General features: G+C 35.1%; 2 protein-coding genes across 2 annotated transcripts; one reads left to right on the forward strand and one right to left on the reverse strand.

Annotated features, from left to right (window-relative positions):
* The first annotated feature begins 10,758 nt into the window (after positions 1–10,758).
* On the forward strand, positions 10,759–12,018 carry LOC129218909 (uncharacterized protein F54H12.2-like). The gene has a single exon (XM_054853228.1). The coding sequence runs from the start codon at positions 10,759–10,761 to the stop codon at positions 12,016–12,018; it is 1,260 nt and encodes a 419-aa protein (XP_054709203.1).
* A 3,120-nt stretch (positions 12,019–15,138) lies between these two features.
* LOC129218168 (uncharacterized) lies at positions 15,139–15,974 on the reverse strand. Its single transcript, XM_054852382.1, has 3 exons — positions 15,894–15,974; positions 15,515–15,806; positions 15,139–15,428 (listed from the first exon to the last, which is right to left on the reverse strand). Exons 1-3 carry the CDS (start codon positions 15,972–15,974, stop codon positions 15,139–15,141), a joined length of 663 nt encoding a protein of 220 aa, XP_054708357.1.
* Positions 15,975–18,717: the final 2,743 nt, after the last annotated feature.

Below are 18,717 nucleotides of genomic sequence, written 5' to 3' on the forward strand. Positions count from 1 at the left end.
GAGAGCAAAGATCCGGTGTCCCCCCTCCCCTCCGGGAATTTTTTTTAATTAGTTGTCTTAAAAACGCATTCTAGATGATCTTAGGCAATGTTTGGGAGAGAAGAGGCTCGAAGGTGCTCTCCAAGAATTTTTTCGTAATTGAAATCTAAAGAAAGGGATTGTAGGTCTTCTTTGATACCGTAAAGGGGACCGACAATTCTTGGAAACTGAAACTTAAAAAACGTTATTTCGTCGACTTTCAATGACGTGAGGGGGAGGAATTTTCGGGACATAATTTGGAATTGAATCCCATAAAACGAAATTTGAGAACACCTTTAGTGATGCTGGCGAGCGTGTTGGGAACAAAAAATTTTCCAAGTTAACTTTTAAAATGCAGTTTTTGTCGATCTTTGGTAATGGTAGTGGGTGAAGCTGTTCGGGGACCTTCCTTCGGTAATTTTTCGAAATTAGAATTCTAAAATGCAGTCGTAGATGATATTCACTGATGTTACCAAGGGTTCAGGGGCTCTTCTTAGAAATCTTTTTGGGATTGAAGCCCTAAAAAAGAAATTTCATACCATCATTGGTGATACAAGGGGGAGGAGAGATTCGATGACCTCTGAAAAATTTCTTAATTGTAGTCCTAAAAACGAAATTTTAAATGATCCTTAAAGATGGTGTAGAGGCGCTTCTGCGGGATTTGGGTGATCACTCTCCTAGAAGCTTTTCGAATTTAAAGTCCTAAATACGAATTGCAGGTCGTCTTTGATAACGATAGGTGATATGAGATGGGACTGGGTTCCGATTTAGAAACTTCCCCTGCACTCTTTCAAAATAAAAGTTTTAAATGCGTTTCTAATCTACCTTGGAGGTGTAAAATGAAGGGTAAGGCTGGAGGATGTCTCTCCCTTCCGCATTCTTTGCTAAGTCCCGATCTTTTTATTAAATTATTGATACAAATGTTATGGAAAAACCTCCTCCCCCCCAGTATATTTTTTCCGAGTTCATTTTAGTTCTTTGATATTTTTTCATAGAGAAATTTTCAATTTCCAACCTGATGTTTGAATTTGTTTGAAATTAAAGAGTTTGAGATTTGTTAAAATGATTTTTTAACATTTTGGACTGATGTGGTACTTTCCCAGGGACACCAGGTCTTCTCCCAACTTTATTTTACTTTAAATATCCTCCAGCTAGAATATCTTAATAAAGTTTTATTTTACTTTCGTTTCGTGCATTCAGGCACTTAGTATTCAGCACGTTACAATGTTTTAAATCTCCCTTACTGCATTTTAACTTTTTTTCTATTTAAAATATGCTTCGACGGCCCCCATGAACCTGCTGTTATTATCTAGCTATTCATTCATTGTATTAAATTGAAACTTGTCATAGGTTTTTACTATGTACTGAATACTTTTTTTCGTTGATTTTTTTTTTTTTTTAATTTGTCAGAATGTCTCGAAAAATTTCAGCTGCCTTTAGTTAGGTAAATTACAATAAAGAACCGTGGATGTTCCTAAAAAATATTTAAAGGCTTAATTCTTTAATATTCAAGGGTTGTATTTTCTTTCAAAATTTTGTTGAGAAAATATTTGTTGTCACTGGCATTGAACTTGGTATTTTGTTACTTCTATTTAATTTTTTTTTTAATACTGAGAAGGTTTTCTTTTCTTTTTTTTTTCAACTTTGTTAAATTAAAATTGGCAGTCACGGTTCTACGCCTGCCCTGGAGGCGGCCATGCCTTTACGTGTTCATTGTCCCCTACAGACTATTATTACAGGCAGTTGTTAGGGCCTTAGAAGATTCTGGACAGTTATGCAACAAAGTTATCTTATCGGCCGACCGATGAATTTATATACACACAGTAAAGCATCTTATTGCTTACAGCATAAGTTTGCAGAGTTCTTTTTCTTTTTTTCTTTAAATTTTACAACCATTACTTTTCTTGCAGCAATTTTCTTATTAGTCGTTTAGAAATATAGCGGGTTATTATAATGTTTTCAGAGATATTTATTAAGTTTTTTTAAGGAAGAAAAAAATGGAAAAAAAAAAAAAAATATATTCAATTGAAAGATTGAATGCGGCCCAAACCGAAGCGGCCCACCGGGCATTTGCCTGACTGCCGGACGGCCCCCATCCTTCACTGGACAAGTTGGACTTGGTTTATAAAATAAGGGTTTTAGCATTGACTTTTTACTATTGAGACCTAATTATATTCAGCGCATTATTTATTTAAAAAATATTAAGCTTATTTTTATTTTAAATGTTTTGTCCAATTAGTAACGTGCATGCGAAGCAAAGTGGACGTGGCAAAGTGACATAGTTTATTTCGTTTACTTATTGAATTATTTAGCAAATGACTTACGTATTGATTTACAAATTAAATCATTTGCGCTTCTTCATTTAAAAATTCACTTAATTATTCATTCATTCATTCATCTATTTTCTTACTCATTCACTATTTCATTCACTTAGGGGCCGTCCATTAATCACGTGAGGCTCGAAAGGGGAGAGGGATCCAGAAAAAATCACGAAACATCACATGGGGTGGAGGGTTGCAGTAATATATCAAGTGTATTTATTTTTTCGACTAACGCGCAACACTCAATCAAAAAGCTGCTTGTAGTGTGCGACTTAGATTCGCCGCCGCGCCGTTGCCAAACAAGCGAAGTGAAGTTCTCGATCGCGAGCCGCGATAACCGCCCGCGCTCCCGGCTGGCTCCATTATTCTGTTTTGGCACTTAATACACGCGTAAAATGTTCAACCTCGTATGTTTGTATTTAAACAATGTCTAAACTAGGTGATCTGTATAAATACTTATTTGCAAAATATAAGATAGGAAAAAAAACCTGGTGTAGCTCAAAAAGAGTTTAATGAATTGTGGGCTAATGCGGAACAAAAATATACTACAAAAAAAAAACGAAGTGGGCGAATGATCTTTTACTAGATTACCACCGAAAGCACCAAGCAAAGAAGTCTTCCAATATTCTCTTTTATTGTTCTAATACTAAAAAGGTAAGTTAAAATGTGTATGTATTAACTATATCTTTTTATGAACATTGTTCTAATAATAATTCACTTATAGTTTTATTTGCAGTAGATGTTATTGTTAATGTTAGAGTTTTTCATAACATTGAGAAAATGAATATACTTATTCCATAAATAAAATATGCATAGTCTACCTACCTACCTTAAGTATTTAAATCCAAACATATTCTATTTATTTTTTACCTATAAAAAGGCTATTAAATCAATCTCTTATGTTTTTAGGTCTTTAGGAATAATATTTTAAATTCCGTTAAAAAGTGCTAAAAAGCAGAACGTGATTAAGTGAAAGTACTCATTGGCTACTTAATCACCGCTCGCAGAACTTTAAAAAAGTAGGTATTTTGACCTGACAGTCTACGAGGCATGGGTTTATTAAATTAACATTGTGATAGTTGTATGTGGGTGATTCTCCAAAATACTAACAATATTATATCCCAGGAGCCTAACACAAGGATTGTTTGACGTAGATTTTTTTTTTCTTTTTTTTAATAGTTAGAAATACATTTTCTGGTGTTATTCAAATATTATTATTAAAACAATAACTCATTTATACTTCCCTATAACATTTTTGAACAACCAGAAAGTCGCTCTTTTGGCGTGTAGCATTCGTTTCTCAAATCTACTTAAATTATTTAAAAATTTTATATCAACATTTCAAACTTAATTTGTAGTACAAAACTATGCATACTTATAGGTGCAAAATAACATTCTTTAAATAAATTTAATTATTTAAATGATCAAGATACATTGTTTTAAATTTTGTCCCCGGGCCATGGAGGGTAAAAGGAATGTTAATACAGTGCCTGTAAAATTAAGTTGCCCTGAGGCAGATCACCATAAAGCTCACTGTGACAACCCTGTTCGTCAAACCTGCCTCCAAACACGCTTCGACCTCCATGCGAAACACACCACCGCCAGCTACAAGCCCCGCATTTCTCTCCTCTACAGTTGCAAGTCGCCAATAAATGCAACCACTCAGTTAACTGAATGACATCATGCTGTTTTTTCCCATGTGGCGGCAGTTTGGAACAGATCTGATGAAAATGTAATTGGAAAAAATAGTGGTTCGTTTCGCGACTCCCGGACATTTTATTGGTGTTCGAGGGTCTCGCTGGATGTGTTAAGGAAGCTGACTTCGTCGATATGAGATGACCTGATGCTGATGCCTTCATGAACACCAGATGTTTGTTTGCGAGACGATCGTCAAACCGCATCCAACATAATCTGATGAAATTTCCCGTCTAATCCGTTGAAGATTACGACATCTGGATAAAAAATATATAATGAAATCGTGTTCGGGGCGATTTCCGAATTTTCTATAAAAATCGTGTGCGGGGCGATCTGAACTTTTGCTAATTGGTGTTGGTCAAAAATGGCAAACATGCCATCATATTCACGTGTCACATCGGACAGGTCGTATAATTCAATTTTTGATTCCACAATTTTTTTTTAATTCCACTGATCAACGAATTGTAATATGTAATTTTTTTGATTCCACGTGATCATCGTTTTGTAAAATATATAACTTTATTTGAATAGTAATTGTCTTAGACAATGATTTACTTTTGTGTACCATACATGTGCTGATCAGCAGTTTTTCTTATAATATTATATTTTCAAAATGGCCATTTCTTAATATTTAACAATTTAATCTATACGATCATTTTTTGCAATGTACTCGTATATATTCTCAATAAATAAATTAGCTTTAATGTTTCTTAATTATTACTCTCTGGCATCATTTTTGTGATATGCGGATATTACTTATATTATGCGGATAAAACTTTGGCATTTACCAGAACTCTTAATACTTCTTTCCATTTCATTACCATTCCTTAACATCAGTCAAATTCTTTAACACTCACGTCGATCAACATTTTTGTGTTATCACAATAAGATCTTTGGAAACGATAGCGTCTATTCTTGGACCAAACGAAGGTTTTTTTTGTCCCAAAATGACAAAGCTCGGGTGCCTATAGGCATGACAGCGGCAAACAAACAAGCTCCTCTCCTGATGCATGTTGAATATCGTGTCTCATTGCCGGATCATGATTGAGTGATTTGCTACGAGGCACAAATTGATCCGTAGTGTTTATGCTGGGTGCATCATAAAAGAAAATAAAATGAATTGTGCTGAAGCAGTTACTTACTCAGGACCAACATACGTGGCAATTAGAAGTGACAAACATTCCTCTTCGACTACTTCTACTCATGCTATGGATTTCAATAAGCTTGCTTCTCTTAGCAGTTTCGAGAAAATTATACTGGATGAAGAAGGACGCCTAAAACCAGTTGTTTAAATTTCATCTGAGGGTGTACCTGACGAAAATCCGAGATATCCAAAGGTTTTTTCTTATGCCATACACAATTTTGTCAAGCACAATCTAGATGCAATATTTATCTTTACGAATGCACCTGGCAGAAGCGCGTTCAATCGCCTCGAGAGAAGAATGGCGCCTTTAAGCGAGGAATTATCTGGACTCATACTTCCGCGTGATTCTTATGAAACCCATTTAGATGAACAAAGGAGAACAAAAGACCATGAACTATAGTCCAGTCATTATAGTAAGTTTACCACGGAATTCAAGATACCCAGCTGTAAGTCTGTAAATACTTGTATATTGACACCCTAAAACTTGTCTCAAAACCTACATATGGTAGGGTGTACGCCAGGGGCGGTCTGACCCTAAACTTTTAATGTGGAAAAAAAAAAATCATGCCGGCCCCATCCAAAAAGGTTTGGTTGTAGTTTTCCAAACCTAAAAAGCTTCCAGTGTGTTTTTTCAAAAAAAAAAAAAAAAAAAAGGGGGGGTTCCTCCCCCCCCCCCCAGCAACCCCCTCACCTCTCTCCCCCCGCTGAAATACCAAGATTTTTTTTTCAGAAATCCTTATTTAACTTTTCATTTCAAGCAAACTAGTGGACGGATTGATTTAAACCAAGCATACAGCAAACGCCCATAATATAAGATGATATTTCAAGGATCTAACTTTCTCAAAAATATTTGTAAGCTTAAAATTGCTCTACGCAATAAAAAACCACTTTGAAAACTGTGTGGCTTCTTTGAAAATCCGCATTTAAGAGTATTTCGTTTATGTAAAAGTGAATAAAAATCTTATTTAAAACAAAACGTAATACATTTGAGGCAGTGAGAAGCAAAGGGGTGTAAGTAGACATTTTCAAGTTTTGAATAAAACTCGTATAAAGATTACATCCTAGGTAGGCTTTCATTGAATTTTTCTCTAAATCATGCTGTACAGCGGCACCTACCAGGGCTGCTAGTATTATCTCTTGCCCCAAGACAGAGAAGGGGAGTAGTATACAGGGGTACTCGTGCGGCGCCTGAGGCAACATTGCTTTCCCCCCTTCCTCCCCCATTTCTCGTAGAAGATCAGGAGGGTATTTTATGCCCTGAGGACATGGAATATTTTGTAAAAGGTTACGGGGGTGTAGAAACTTTTTTTTCGGTGGCAACACTGTTTTAACCCTTTGATATTACCGTAGAAGATCAGGAGGGTATTTTATTCCCTGAGGGCATAGAGTATTTTGTAAAAGGTTACGGAGGTGCAGTAACTTTTTTTTTCGGTGGCAACCCTTTGTTTTACCCTTAGCGTAGAAGATGAAGCTGATGTTTCGTACCCTGAGGGCATAATGTATTCGTGAAAGGTTAGGTGTATAGATGCCTGTCAATCATCTGTTAATCAAATATTACTCAGATACATTACATTAGGTCCTTTAGCGCTAGAAATGGTACAGTACATTATATTAGGTATTTGTGCACATGTAAGTTACATTACATTATATTAGGTCGTTAAGCGCTAGTATGACATACATTACATTACATTATGTTCTTTAGCTCAAAACAGGAGCATGCCCCCTCCCCACTCCAAACAATAGGTTTTACCATCCTAAACTTGTTTATTCTTGTCTGAACTTGTCCACACATGTTCAGACAAGAATAAACATGTTTAAAATTGTCCGACGCCTGAAACTACCTCACAGTATGAACTGAAGTGAAGATATACCGCTCTCGAGTGAAATGAAGTGAAGAGGAAGACTGAAGACTTTTAACGGTCTCTTTGGCAACACAGGACCCTCATTCATGTTTCACAGATTACGCTTGTCAGTTGAAGTGTTGCGCTCGCTGCTAGTGGATGTGTTTTAGTCTTTTGCCTCTTTTCTTTTGCGTTCTTCTGTATTCTGTGCTGCCGATCGTTTTCAGTTCTTCAATTTTTCAAGTATGTCTAATGCTACGGGAAACCATTCTGAAACTTTAAAGCGTAAAAATGATCATATAGAAACAACGAGCAAGAAATTGTGCATAGACTCAACACCTAAGCTGACCATGTCTTCATTACCAGATGATATGATTCACCTGCGTGGTAATGTTTTTACGTTAGTGAATACATTTCTGAAGCAAACGCGAGTGCACATCAGGAGATACTCATGTGACGAAGATGGCGTTCTTCATCCGACCAAGGATGGTATTTCCTTGAAGCCAGATGTTTGGAGTGCTCTTATTTCCAATCTACGCAAAAATAAAGGTGAAAAATTAGTGGAAGACCCTGATTTCACTTTTGTTGTCAAAAAAGACGTTTGTGTGTTCAACGAGACTGTAAACGGCAACATCAGTGTTAGTGTGCAAAGACTCTTTAAACCAAAAAAAGAAATGTTCCAGTTGGTGCCAGAAAGAGTGATACTGTTAGAAAATCAAATTGATAAATTGTGTTTTAGCTACTCTACCATCTTACGCAGTATCAAAGAGAAACTTATTACGTATACTCTGAAAGAACATATTCTTTCTGAAATGAAAAATTATCCTAGTGATAGTCGATGGGATAACTTCGACAAAGACACCCCACAAGCAGTCGATGAACTGACTGATTCCTTGCGTAAGTGTTTATTTACTGTGCTCATACAAAACATAAACTTGCTTACCAAAAAAGAATGCATCGATTGTAAAAATGGATTCATTTTCAACATGGATCTACATGACTGTGAATCTTACACAAAGCCTCAAAAGTTTGATGCTTTTTTCGAACAGGCTTTCTATAATATAAATTGGGAAGCCTTAGCTCACGAATTTGTTGCCATGAATGTTGATGGCCCGTATTTAAAATGGTACTTGTCTGGTTTGTTCAATGTTATTGACGTTAAAAAGATGCTTGAAAATTTTGAAGAATTTTATTCAAATGAAAAAATTTATTAACCGTCTTTAATGTATGTATGTATGTAACTAAATGAAAAAAATTATTGTCTTTACTCTATGTATGTATCTAAATGAAAAAGTTATTGCCATTACTGTATGTTTATAACCACTTTCTGTAAATAAAATGTGTTTGTGATTGAAAAAGAAATCATGTTTTTTTCATTATGTTAAATAAGTATAAATAGCACTGACACTTTCAAAATTCCTTATATTCTATTGCATCTTCGTTTGTGTAAGAAATGGCTCTGACTAAATTTTACAAGGTTCCTGAACAACCTGGTAATTTTGGTGGGATAAATGCTTTACGCAGGGCAACAGGGGATACTGTTAAAATTAGAGATATTAAAAAATGGTTACAAACAAAAGACTCTTACACTTTAAATAAATCTGTAAGACACAATTTTAAACGCAATCGAGTTGTGGTGGGAGGAATAGATGAACAATTCCAGGCGGATCTCTTAGATTTAAGCTCTTTAAGCAAATTTAACAATGGTTACAAATGGCTATTGACTTGTATTGATGTTTTTTTCACGTTACGCTTTCGCCATACCCTTAAAAGATAAGAAAAGTAACAGTATTTTAAATGACTTGTTAGAATTTTTTCAAACTCGTGCTCCGTTGACATTGCAAACAGACAAAGGTAAAGAATTTACAAACAGTTTAGTCCAAAAATATTTAAAAGAAAAGGACATATATTTTTTCACAACGAATAATGAAACAAAAGCTAGCATCGTTGAACGATTTCATCGAACTCTAATGTCAAAGATTACAAGATATTTTACGGAATATAACACCCAAAAGTACATTGACGTGATTCATAAGTTAATTTTTAGTTACAATCACACTTGGCATCGAAGTATTAAGACAGAACCTGCAAACGTAAAAATTGAAAATCAAGATGATGTTTGGTTAACTTTATATTCTGATCTTAAAAATTCTTATCATAAGAAAGAAAATGTTTTCAAAGTAAACGATACTGTACGTATCAGCAAATGGAAAGGTAAATTTGAAAAGGGATAGAAAAATAATTGGTCCAGAGAAATATTTATGATTCAAAAGGTTATTTTCAGAAATACCCCAGTGTATGTACTTAAAGATTTGTCGGGAGAAGTTATTCAAGGGACGTTTTATGCGTACGAAATTCAAAAAGTGACAGACTCAGGATATTATCCAGTTGAAAAAGTCATTAGAAAACGGAAAAGAAATGGGAAACCGGAATATTTTGTTAAATTTGTTGGATACCCAGAAAAATTCAATGATTGGGTGAGTCAAGTAAAAATGCTATAAATACAGCTGGTGCTTAATATCTATACATACATATGTGAAAATGTCTTTCTACGTGACGTTGCCATTGGACAGCTCTCTGAATTACTTTCCTGGAAATAAAATTTCAAGTTTTGTTACACAACTTTTTACACCTATAAATTTAGAAGGAAAATGGGAAGTAGGTTTGGCTGAAATAATTTATCCGCATACATGGTACAACGTGAACGAGAAAAATAATATGTTTGGATTCGACCTAGGAGACGGGAAACTCATTACAAGAAAAATACCCCCAGGATCTTATGAAACGGTGCCAGATATTTTGAAAGCGATGACTTTGGCTGCCCACGATGGAAAAATTAGTTTCAAGTTCAATGCTAATAATAAACGTGTCAGAGTCAAAACAGAAAGCAATGCAAAGGTAATACTTGAGGAAGGTTTGTGTGATCTTCTTGGATTTTATCCCCAAGTAATTGACGGCTTAGTTGACAGCACTTTTGTGGCAGATCCTCAGGCAGCTTTTCCAGTATTCTATGTCTACAGTGACATTGTACAGCCAGTGGCGGTTGTACATATTGAAGCACCTTTACTAAGAGTCGTCACAACGTCTGGAAAGGATGGAGAAATAGTGTTCATTATGATAGGCCTCATTATGTACCTGTGATTCGCCAATGTTTTCATACCATTCAAATTGAACTGCGTCTTAACTCGGGGGCATTAGTGCCATTTGAAAGAGGGAAAGTAATTATTGTCCTTCATTTTCGAATTCGCCAAATACTATAAATAGAAGAAATTTTCATGAGTGGTACTTAATAGTGTTGCATCGCAGAAATAAGAGGCACGATGAAAGTTCCTTATGTGTGTTGTTCAAGAAAATTTGAAGAGCACTATCTTCGCCAAAGTGGGTCTGGAATTCCATTTTACGAAGGTGTATCATTTCAAAAAGGTTATGGATTAGGAGGGGTATTCCGTAGATTGTTTCGTACAGCGTTGCTATTCTTAGTAAAAAGTGGAAAAGCTGTTGGAAAAGAGGCTATTATTACAGGAAGCAAAGTAGTTAATGATGTGTTGTCTGGAGAGAATTTTGCAACGTCAGCCAAAAGAAGAAGCAAAGAAGCTGGTAAAGGATTGGCTCGTAAGGCAATTGATCGTGTACAGTCCATGATAGGAAGTGGGAAATATAAAAGGAAACGAAAAAAGCAAAAGCGAGTCATTCAGAGCAAAAGAGGAAAAGTGAGAGGACGAGACATTTTTGATTCATAATGGCATTCATTCTGAAAGGATCTCCCGAATGTGTCAAGTCAGAACTAGAACTTTTCCATTTACCTGCAACTCAAACTGCTATTGAGAATGGTCAGTGGGTTGAATATCATCCTTTGTCCAATTTGTTTGATGGTGGCCCAGTGGAATTTCATGTTTCCGGCAGCGGTGAGGAATATATTGACTTGAGTCAAACTCAACTTTACGTAAACGCAAAAATTGTGAAATCAGATGGTTCTCCCATTGCGAAAGATGCTAAAATTGGACCTGTTAATCTTTTTCTGCTTTCCCTATTCAGTCAAGTGGATGTTTCGCTGAACGAAAATCTGATATCGAACTCTAGTAACACTTATCCTTACAGATCATACATTGAAACTCTTTTAAATCATGGATTTGATAGTAAAACTTCCCAGTTAACATCTGAAATGTATTATAAAAATGGACGAAAAAAGCGAACAAGTTTTTTTGAGTCGAGTGCTTGCGTGGATATGCTTGGCCGTATCCATAATGATTTGTTTCATCAGGAAAGTTTGCTATTAAACTTAGTAGATGTAAAAATAAAACTAATAAGAAGCAAGCCGGAATTTTGCTTGCACGGAGACAAGGACCATAAAGTTGTTCTGGAGAAGATAAGCCTACTGGTGCGAAAAGTAAAAGTCAGCCCCGGCGTTATTTTGGGACATGTGAAAGCTCTGGAGAAAGATACGGCTAAGTACCCAATCAACAGAGTGTTAGGTAAAGCATATTTCGTTCCTCAGGGAAGCATGAGTATGGTTCAAGATAATATATTTATTGGATCAATGCCACGAAAATTAATTATTGGATGCATAGAAAACGATGCATTTCATGGCACATTTGAAAAATCCCCCTTTGACTTCAAGCATTTCAACATGAATTTTATTGGAGTATATGTAGATGGTCAGCCCAAGCCTTGCGCTCCACTGGAATTGAATTTCGATAAAAATATTTACATAAAAGGATATAACAGTCTTTTTTCTGTGAGTGAAAAACTAAGTCCAGACCAAGGTTTTTTCATGTCACGAGAGGACGATATAAATGGAAACACTTTATTCGGCTTCAATTTATCACCCGACCTCTGCAATGGGGATCATTTGAACTTAATTAAACACAGCAATCTTAGATTAGAAATTAAATTTTCTCAGCCTCTGTCTCAGACCGTATGTGTGTTAATTTTTACCGAGTTTGATAATGTTATTGAGATAAATAAAACAAGGAATATATTGTATGATTTTTCAAACTAATATGGATGGATATCAGATTCATCAAATTTTGTCACGGGACACAAGTACTTCAGCATTTTTCCGAGAAGTCTTTCCATCAGATAAAATTCCATTGATGAAAGAAAAATCAGCAATAGTGGTTAATGTGGACGAGTCTACTAAGCCCGGTTCTCACTGGCTTGCTTTCTACTATGATAACAACGTCATCGAATTTTTTGACTCCTATGGAAATTCACCTGAATTTTATGGTCATCAATTCCAAAATTTCACAGCGAACTATCCTTCTGTACACTGGAATTCAACAGCTCTGCAAAGTCCTACCTCCAATGTCTGTGGACCATATTGTATTTATTTTATATTAAAACGATGTCGTGGATTATCTATGTACACTATTGTAAATGATTTGATTTTCTATCGCAACAATGACCTTAGAATGTATCAGTTTATGAAGAAACGATATGGTGTACGAATGATTTTTAAAAAATAAAGAATATAATTTTCATCAACATTTTGTATTGTTTAGTTTTTCCTTTTTGCCAAAAACATGACAAGAAAAAAGCTGTCAATATAGGGGGTAATTTTTGAGTGTGAATTACTATAAATACCCTTACACCTCTCATCACACTTAGTTTTAAGTATGGACTCGTTGAAACTACGACATCCGGCTACCATCATTTTAGCAGGAGCTACGGGATGCGGAAAAACTCAGCTTGTAAAAAAAAATTCTAGATTTTAAAATGCTTGACCCGTTCCCCGCAAAAATTATATGGTGCTACGGTGCCTACCAGAAACTTTACCAGGAGTTAAAAGGTGTTGAATTTCATGAAGGATTACCTCCAAACATAACTAGGATTTCAAATTCTTTGATCGTACTTGATGATCTGATGAACGAACTTTCATCTGATAACAGACTGTCTTGTCTTTTTACAAAAGGGAGCCACCATAGAAACCTCAGTGTAATTTTTATAGTTCAAAATATGCTTTATAAAGGGAAAGAAATGCGTAATATCTCCCTCAATGCGCATTATATGTTCTTATTTAAAAATCAAAGAGATCGATCACAAATTGTACATTTAGGTAGACAAAATAGGTAGATTTGGGTTTAATATTGGGGATAATTGGGGATAATTGGGGATTAGGTAGACAATCCAAATAAATCCAAATTTTTCCAGGAAGTATACGAAGATGCCACAATAATTCCGTTTAGTTACCTACTAGTTGATTTAAAACCGGATACTGAGGAATCACTGCGCCTGCGCACTGGATTGATACCAGGGGATAAATACTGTGTGTATCAGCCACGTTAGTTCATATCTTCCTTCCGGAGTCATGGCATCTGCAGTTATAGATTTTGAAGAGTTTCAACTGTCCCTTCACGATTTGTCGTAAAAGAAATGGCTGTTTCCGCCGCGAATGATGTTAGTTTTACCGGGAGGTGGATCATTAAGCCACCTTATCCTTTGGAAAAGTTAAGCCGTCGGAAAAGAATCACTTACGCTTGGGTTACTAGAAATCTGCACCATATGGAGTGGAGTGATGGTGAATTAACATATGAAAGACTACGTCATGTTTTGGAAGTGATTTTTGAAATGATCACTTTTATTTATGTAAAAGGAATGGAGAAAAAATTTTTCTTGGAATTTTTATCTGGTCGTCATATTTTTAATTTGGATGATTTTGAGTGTCCTAAGGTGGAAGCGTTACCTAACTCTGATGTGCTATGCCCTTTTGCGCATCGGAAAAATTTTCGACATTGTGCTGTTCACAAAGCGAAATCATATGCAAAATTTTTGGAGATATTTAAACATTGCATTTCCTGAAGATGTTTCATTCGACAATAGAATGTCTGCCTGTACACAAGATCATTTAGATATTCTAAAATTGATTGCTAAAAGTAGAAAAAGGCATATCATTTTAAAGAAGTGTCCTAACAACATTATCAAGTCGCTGTGTGAATGTGCTCTTAATACACTGCGACGAAATATTCCTCTTTCAAGTCATCAAAAGAAAAAAATAGCTACGTATAAACGAAGTTTAAGAAAGCTTGCTAACAAGAAAGTACCACTTTTTAAGAAACGAAGAATACTAGTTCAAAAAGGAGACGGTTTTTTATCAGTATTACTACCAGCAGCTATTTCTGTGATCAGTACACTCATCAATGCAGTACAGTAAGAAAATGATTCTCGTGCCCGAAGAACGATTTGAAATAGTCAATTATTTATCTGACCTAGACAGTAAGATGCAAGATGTTCTTCAAAGGAAAGATATAGCACAAAGGGAGAAATCGACACTATATTTACAAATTCTACAACATTTTTTGAAATTACATCATCCTCACAAAGAATCTGAAGAGTTAAAGAATCCTGTTACAACTGAAATGACAGAGAGTGTTTCGCCGAATGAAAAGAAGGATGATATTTCCGAACAAGTACTTAAGGTAGCTCCTGTGCGCTACAAAAATACTGCAAAAAGTATTTTGGATTTTCTACGAGAAAATACTTCAATACTTTACTGGACTCCTGAGCTAGAGATTGTTTATAAAGGAGAACGAATTCCAGGAACTAACATTATTCGCCTAGTTACAGACTTACTTCAAAATCAAAAGCGGGCACTGATAGGAGCTGAACAGTTTCATTCAGCTTTAAAGCAAATGAACATTCCATCATCCTATATTATAAACAGGAAATTTTTTCAAGATTCAAAAATTGTTAAAAAGAGCAAAATGCCAAAGATTATGTTTGCTAAAAGAAATACTTGGCTGCCTTACTAATGTATACTTTAGCATAAATAAAAAAATGTTGCTTTGAAAAGTTGGTTGTTTTATTTTACTTACTTTTCAGTAAATATTAGAGTATAAATCAAATGTATAAATAATGATTCTAATTACTTTTTTTTTCTATTTTTTTGGAAAATCTTATTAACTTCTAGAATTTTAATAATTATCTAGTATATTATAATTATAATTTCGTTTCAATCATTTACATAATTTTTTTCTAAATTTTGAAGTTTAATACTTTAAAAAATGACAATGAATAAAACATACACCAACGTATGAATATCAAGTTGTTTATTTACAATATTAAGCAAGACAGTATAGAAAGGTAGATTTTACATTTATACATACATTCTAACACATTTTTTTCAGTAGCCATATGGTAGAGTAGTGTAGTCGTGTTTCAGTACACGCTTGTTATACACTAGTTTGTATAGTTTTTTTTCTACTTTGCTGTGAACTTTTCTCTTCTTACCGTCCCTGGTAATTTTGTTATTGTCAGTCAGAATAATTGTGGACTCTAGATCCATGCTGCATACTAACTCTTTTATCGAATTAAAGTTCAAGGATTTGGAATTTTCAAAATTTAGCGTGAATCCACGAACCTTGCAGCACGTTTTTCCTTTTTGAGTTTTGTACGCGTAGTTCTTTGGTCCTCCTAAAATATGGGGAAAATTAGAAAATAACATCGAAAAAAAAATAATAATAATAAAAAGGAAAAAAGAAAGTTGGACATTTATTTACCAGATATGAATGTGGTGATGATGTCTCCATCCAGCTCATCGGTGAATTCCCCGAGGAAGTTTCCTAAAGGGGGGTCATTACTTCCATTGGATGCATATATTATCGAATCGGTGTCATGGTACAACACTGCAGATCCCAATTTGTCCATCTCGTTGTACAGTTTTATCCTTGCCCATGCTGTTGTGAACGCTGCGAGGAACACATTTGTAGCAGTGTCCTGCTCTAAATATTCTTTTTTGTTCTCCCAAACTAAAGCTGCTACCTCTTGAATGGGCAAATAAACATCTTTAACCTAGGAGTAAAAAATAAATTGATGAAAGTTGAACGATAATCGCAAGCTTAATGTTGCTTAAAAAATAAATGATAAAAGTAAACTTACGTTTTTTGTCGGATCAGACATGATTTTATTGAAGTCTGCCAACGTTGTAGTGTAGGTAAGCTGAGTTTTATTTGTGTTCATTCCCCACCTACCAAAAAATAAAAATAAATTAATTACTGTAAAATTTTATTTTTACGTATTTATTAACTATTTTTAATTATATGTGTATATTTATTTAAATGTTTTATTTACCTGCCCCAAAAGCTGTTTAGGGCTAATTTGGCAACTTGTCGCCTTCCCGGGTTCTTTTCAATGTTCTTTGGGTCAAGCTGCACTCCTTCTCGCTCTAAATATTCCTCAATATATTTTCGTTTTTTCTTCCTCGCTGACACAATTGCTGGGGTAACCACTACTTTCTTGTTTTATCTTGAGGAACAGGTCTATGTAACTTCGGAAAAGGGTAGTCGAAGTAGTTTGAAAGTGGTATACTTCAAATATCTGTAGAGAAACGAAATATATTTTCCATCACAATTCTTTTCTTTTCCCCAGAAAGAAAAAAGGAATAAATAAACAAAAGGGAAAACGTTTACCCTTGCCATTTTGTAACCTTTTTGAAGGGCAAGCTTGACCTCCTCCGTCACCCATTTACCAACAAGTGCTCTATCTGCGTCATTATGCTCACAAATGCACTGATTTTTCCTGTTCTGCACACTTTTTGCAGAGCGGAAATAGCAGTTTCCCATTGCATCGGACAGGAAGAACTGGGAGATATAGTCCTTTGGGCGGAATGATGGAACAATGGATGATACCAAAATAGTTTTCCACTGCTCCGAAGTTCTCAGTGATCACTTGAGGATGTTTCACTCATACACTAAAAATATAACAGAAAAAACGAATAATAATCACTATTACTGAATTTATTCATTTTGGGGGAAAAAAGAAAAAGGAAAATACGAACCTCATAGTTTGAGTCCAACATTAAACTATCATTGTCTTCAGATGACACCTACATTAGAGGGGGAAAAGTTGATGCTATAACTTAACAAAGTAAATAAATAAATAAGTGTAGAAAGCAAAACATCGTTTATTAAATGGTGGATCCTTATTTGAATGTGGAAAACTGTGTGCTACTGTTTAAGTTAAGCTAAAAAAAAAAAATGGTAATAGAATTATTTGATGAGCAGCCTTTTTTCAAAATGAAACTCTCTCCCTTACTTCATTGCACTGGATAAGTAAGATTTTCTTTACCTTTTGAATGGCATTGTATTAACATTCTCTACATGATTGTCTGCTTTACTAGAAGCATCTTGACACCTTCAGGGGTGTTATAAAGCTGCGTCTGCAAGACTGACTTTTGTTCAATTTCCCCACTTTACCTTAGGCATCATGCAACCCTCCTGTCTTTCTTTTCTATAAGCCGTGCTTCTTTTCTACAAAAACAGGTTCTTCAATTGCTTAGCTGTACGAAACAGATTTTAAGTGCATGCTCTTTTTTTTACACCTAAGATTTTGCTCGAAAAAAGAAACTGAAATCGTATTACTCTTCAAATAGCAATAAATTTAAGAAGTTTTTTTCCTTTTTTTTTTTTTAAGGAGACTATGTGGTGAAAAGAACTAAAAGAACACATTGAAACTGAACGTACTTTTTTCTAGACATATCTTCAACATCGATTAAAAGGGATCGTTCATATACAAGATATTGATGCGAAATTAATTCAAAAAAATTAAAGAAAATGTTTCATTGACTCGAATTAATATTCCTATTCATTAAAGAGAAAGTGGTCAAACAAAATTTTCGGAAAACAAAATAAAATATAAAAATTATAATAATTCATAATAAAAGCAATACTACAAAAATAATAGGAAAAAAGACTTACTTCACTGAAGGGTCTTTTTACAGGTGCCATCTTATGTACCTACAGTATCAATGGACGCTCGAATTAAACTGACCAAGCTCGATCTAAGAAACATGAATAACAGAGTCCGGTGTTGCCAAAGGGAATTGGGAAAAGTTTCAGTTTTCCCTTCACTTCATTTCACTCGAGAGCGGTATATCTTCACTTCAGTTCATACTGTGAGGTAGTTTCAGGCGTTGGACAAGTTTAAACATGTTTATTCTTGTCTGAACATGTCTGGACAAGTTCAGACAAGAATAAACAAGTTTAGGATGGCAAAACCTATTGTTTGGAGTGGGGAGGGGCATGCTCCTGTTTTGAGCTAAAGAACATAATGTAATGTAATGTATGTCGTACTAGCGCTTAACGACCTAATATAATGTAATGTAACTTACATGTGCACAAATACCTAATATAATGTACTGTACCATTTCTAGCGCTAAAGGACCTAATGTAATGTATCTGAGTAATATTTGATTGACAGATGATTGACAGGCATCTATACACCTAACCTTTCACGAATACATTATGCCCTCAGGGTACGAAACATCAGCTTCATCTTCTACGCTAAGGGTAAAACAAAGGGTTGCCACCGAAAAAAAAAGTTACTGCACCTCCGTAACCTTTTATAAAATACTCTATGTCCTCAGGGCATAAAATACCCTCCTGATCTTCTACGGTAATATCAAAGGGTTAAAACAGTGTTGCCACCGAAAAAAAGTTTCTACACCCCCGTAACCTTTTACAAAATACTCCATGCCCTCAGGGCATAAAATACCCTCCTGATCTTCTACGGCAATATCAAAGAGTTAAAACAGTGTTTCCACCGAAAAAAAAGTTTCTACACCCCCGTAACCTTTTCCAAAAAACTCCATACCCTCAGGGCATAAAATACCCTCCTGATCTTCCACGAGAAATGGGGGAGGAAGGGGGGAAAGCAATGTTGCCTCAGGCGCCGCACGAGTACCCCTGTATACTACTGAGGGGTC

The sequence above is a fragment of the Uloborus diversus genome, chromosome 3, assembly GCF_026930045.1.
Source record: "Uloborus diversus isolate 005 chromosome 3, Udiv.v.3.1, whole genome shotgun sequence".
NCBI lineage: Eukaryota > Metazoa > Arthropoda > Arachnida > Araneae > Uloboridae > Uloborus > Uloborus diversus.

Coding starts and splice junctions, on each gene's coding strand:
- LOC129218168 (XM_054852382.1), bottom strand. CDS start 15,974: ATGAACACAAATAAAACTCAGCTTACCTACACTACAACGTTGGCAGAC. Junction 15,807..15,893: donor TGTCTGATCCGACAAAAAAC/GTAAGTTTACTT, acceptor TTTTACTCCTAG/GTTAAAGATGTTTATTTGCC. Junction 15,429..15,514: donor CATCACCACATTCATATCTG/GTAAATAAATGT, acceptor CCCATATTTTAG/GAGGACCAAAGAACTACGCG.
- LOC129218909 (XM_054853228.1), top strand. CDS start 10,759: ATGGCATTCATTCTGAAAGGATCTCCCGAATGTGTCAAGTCAGAACTA.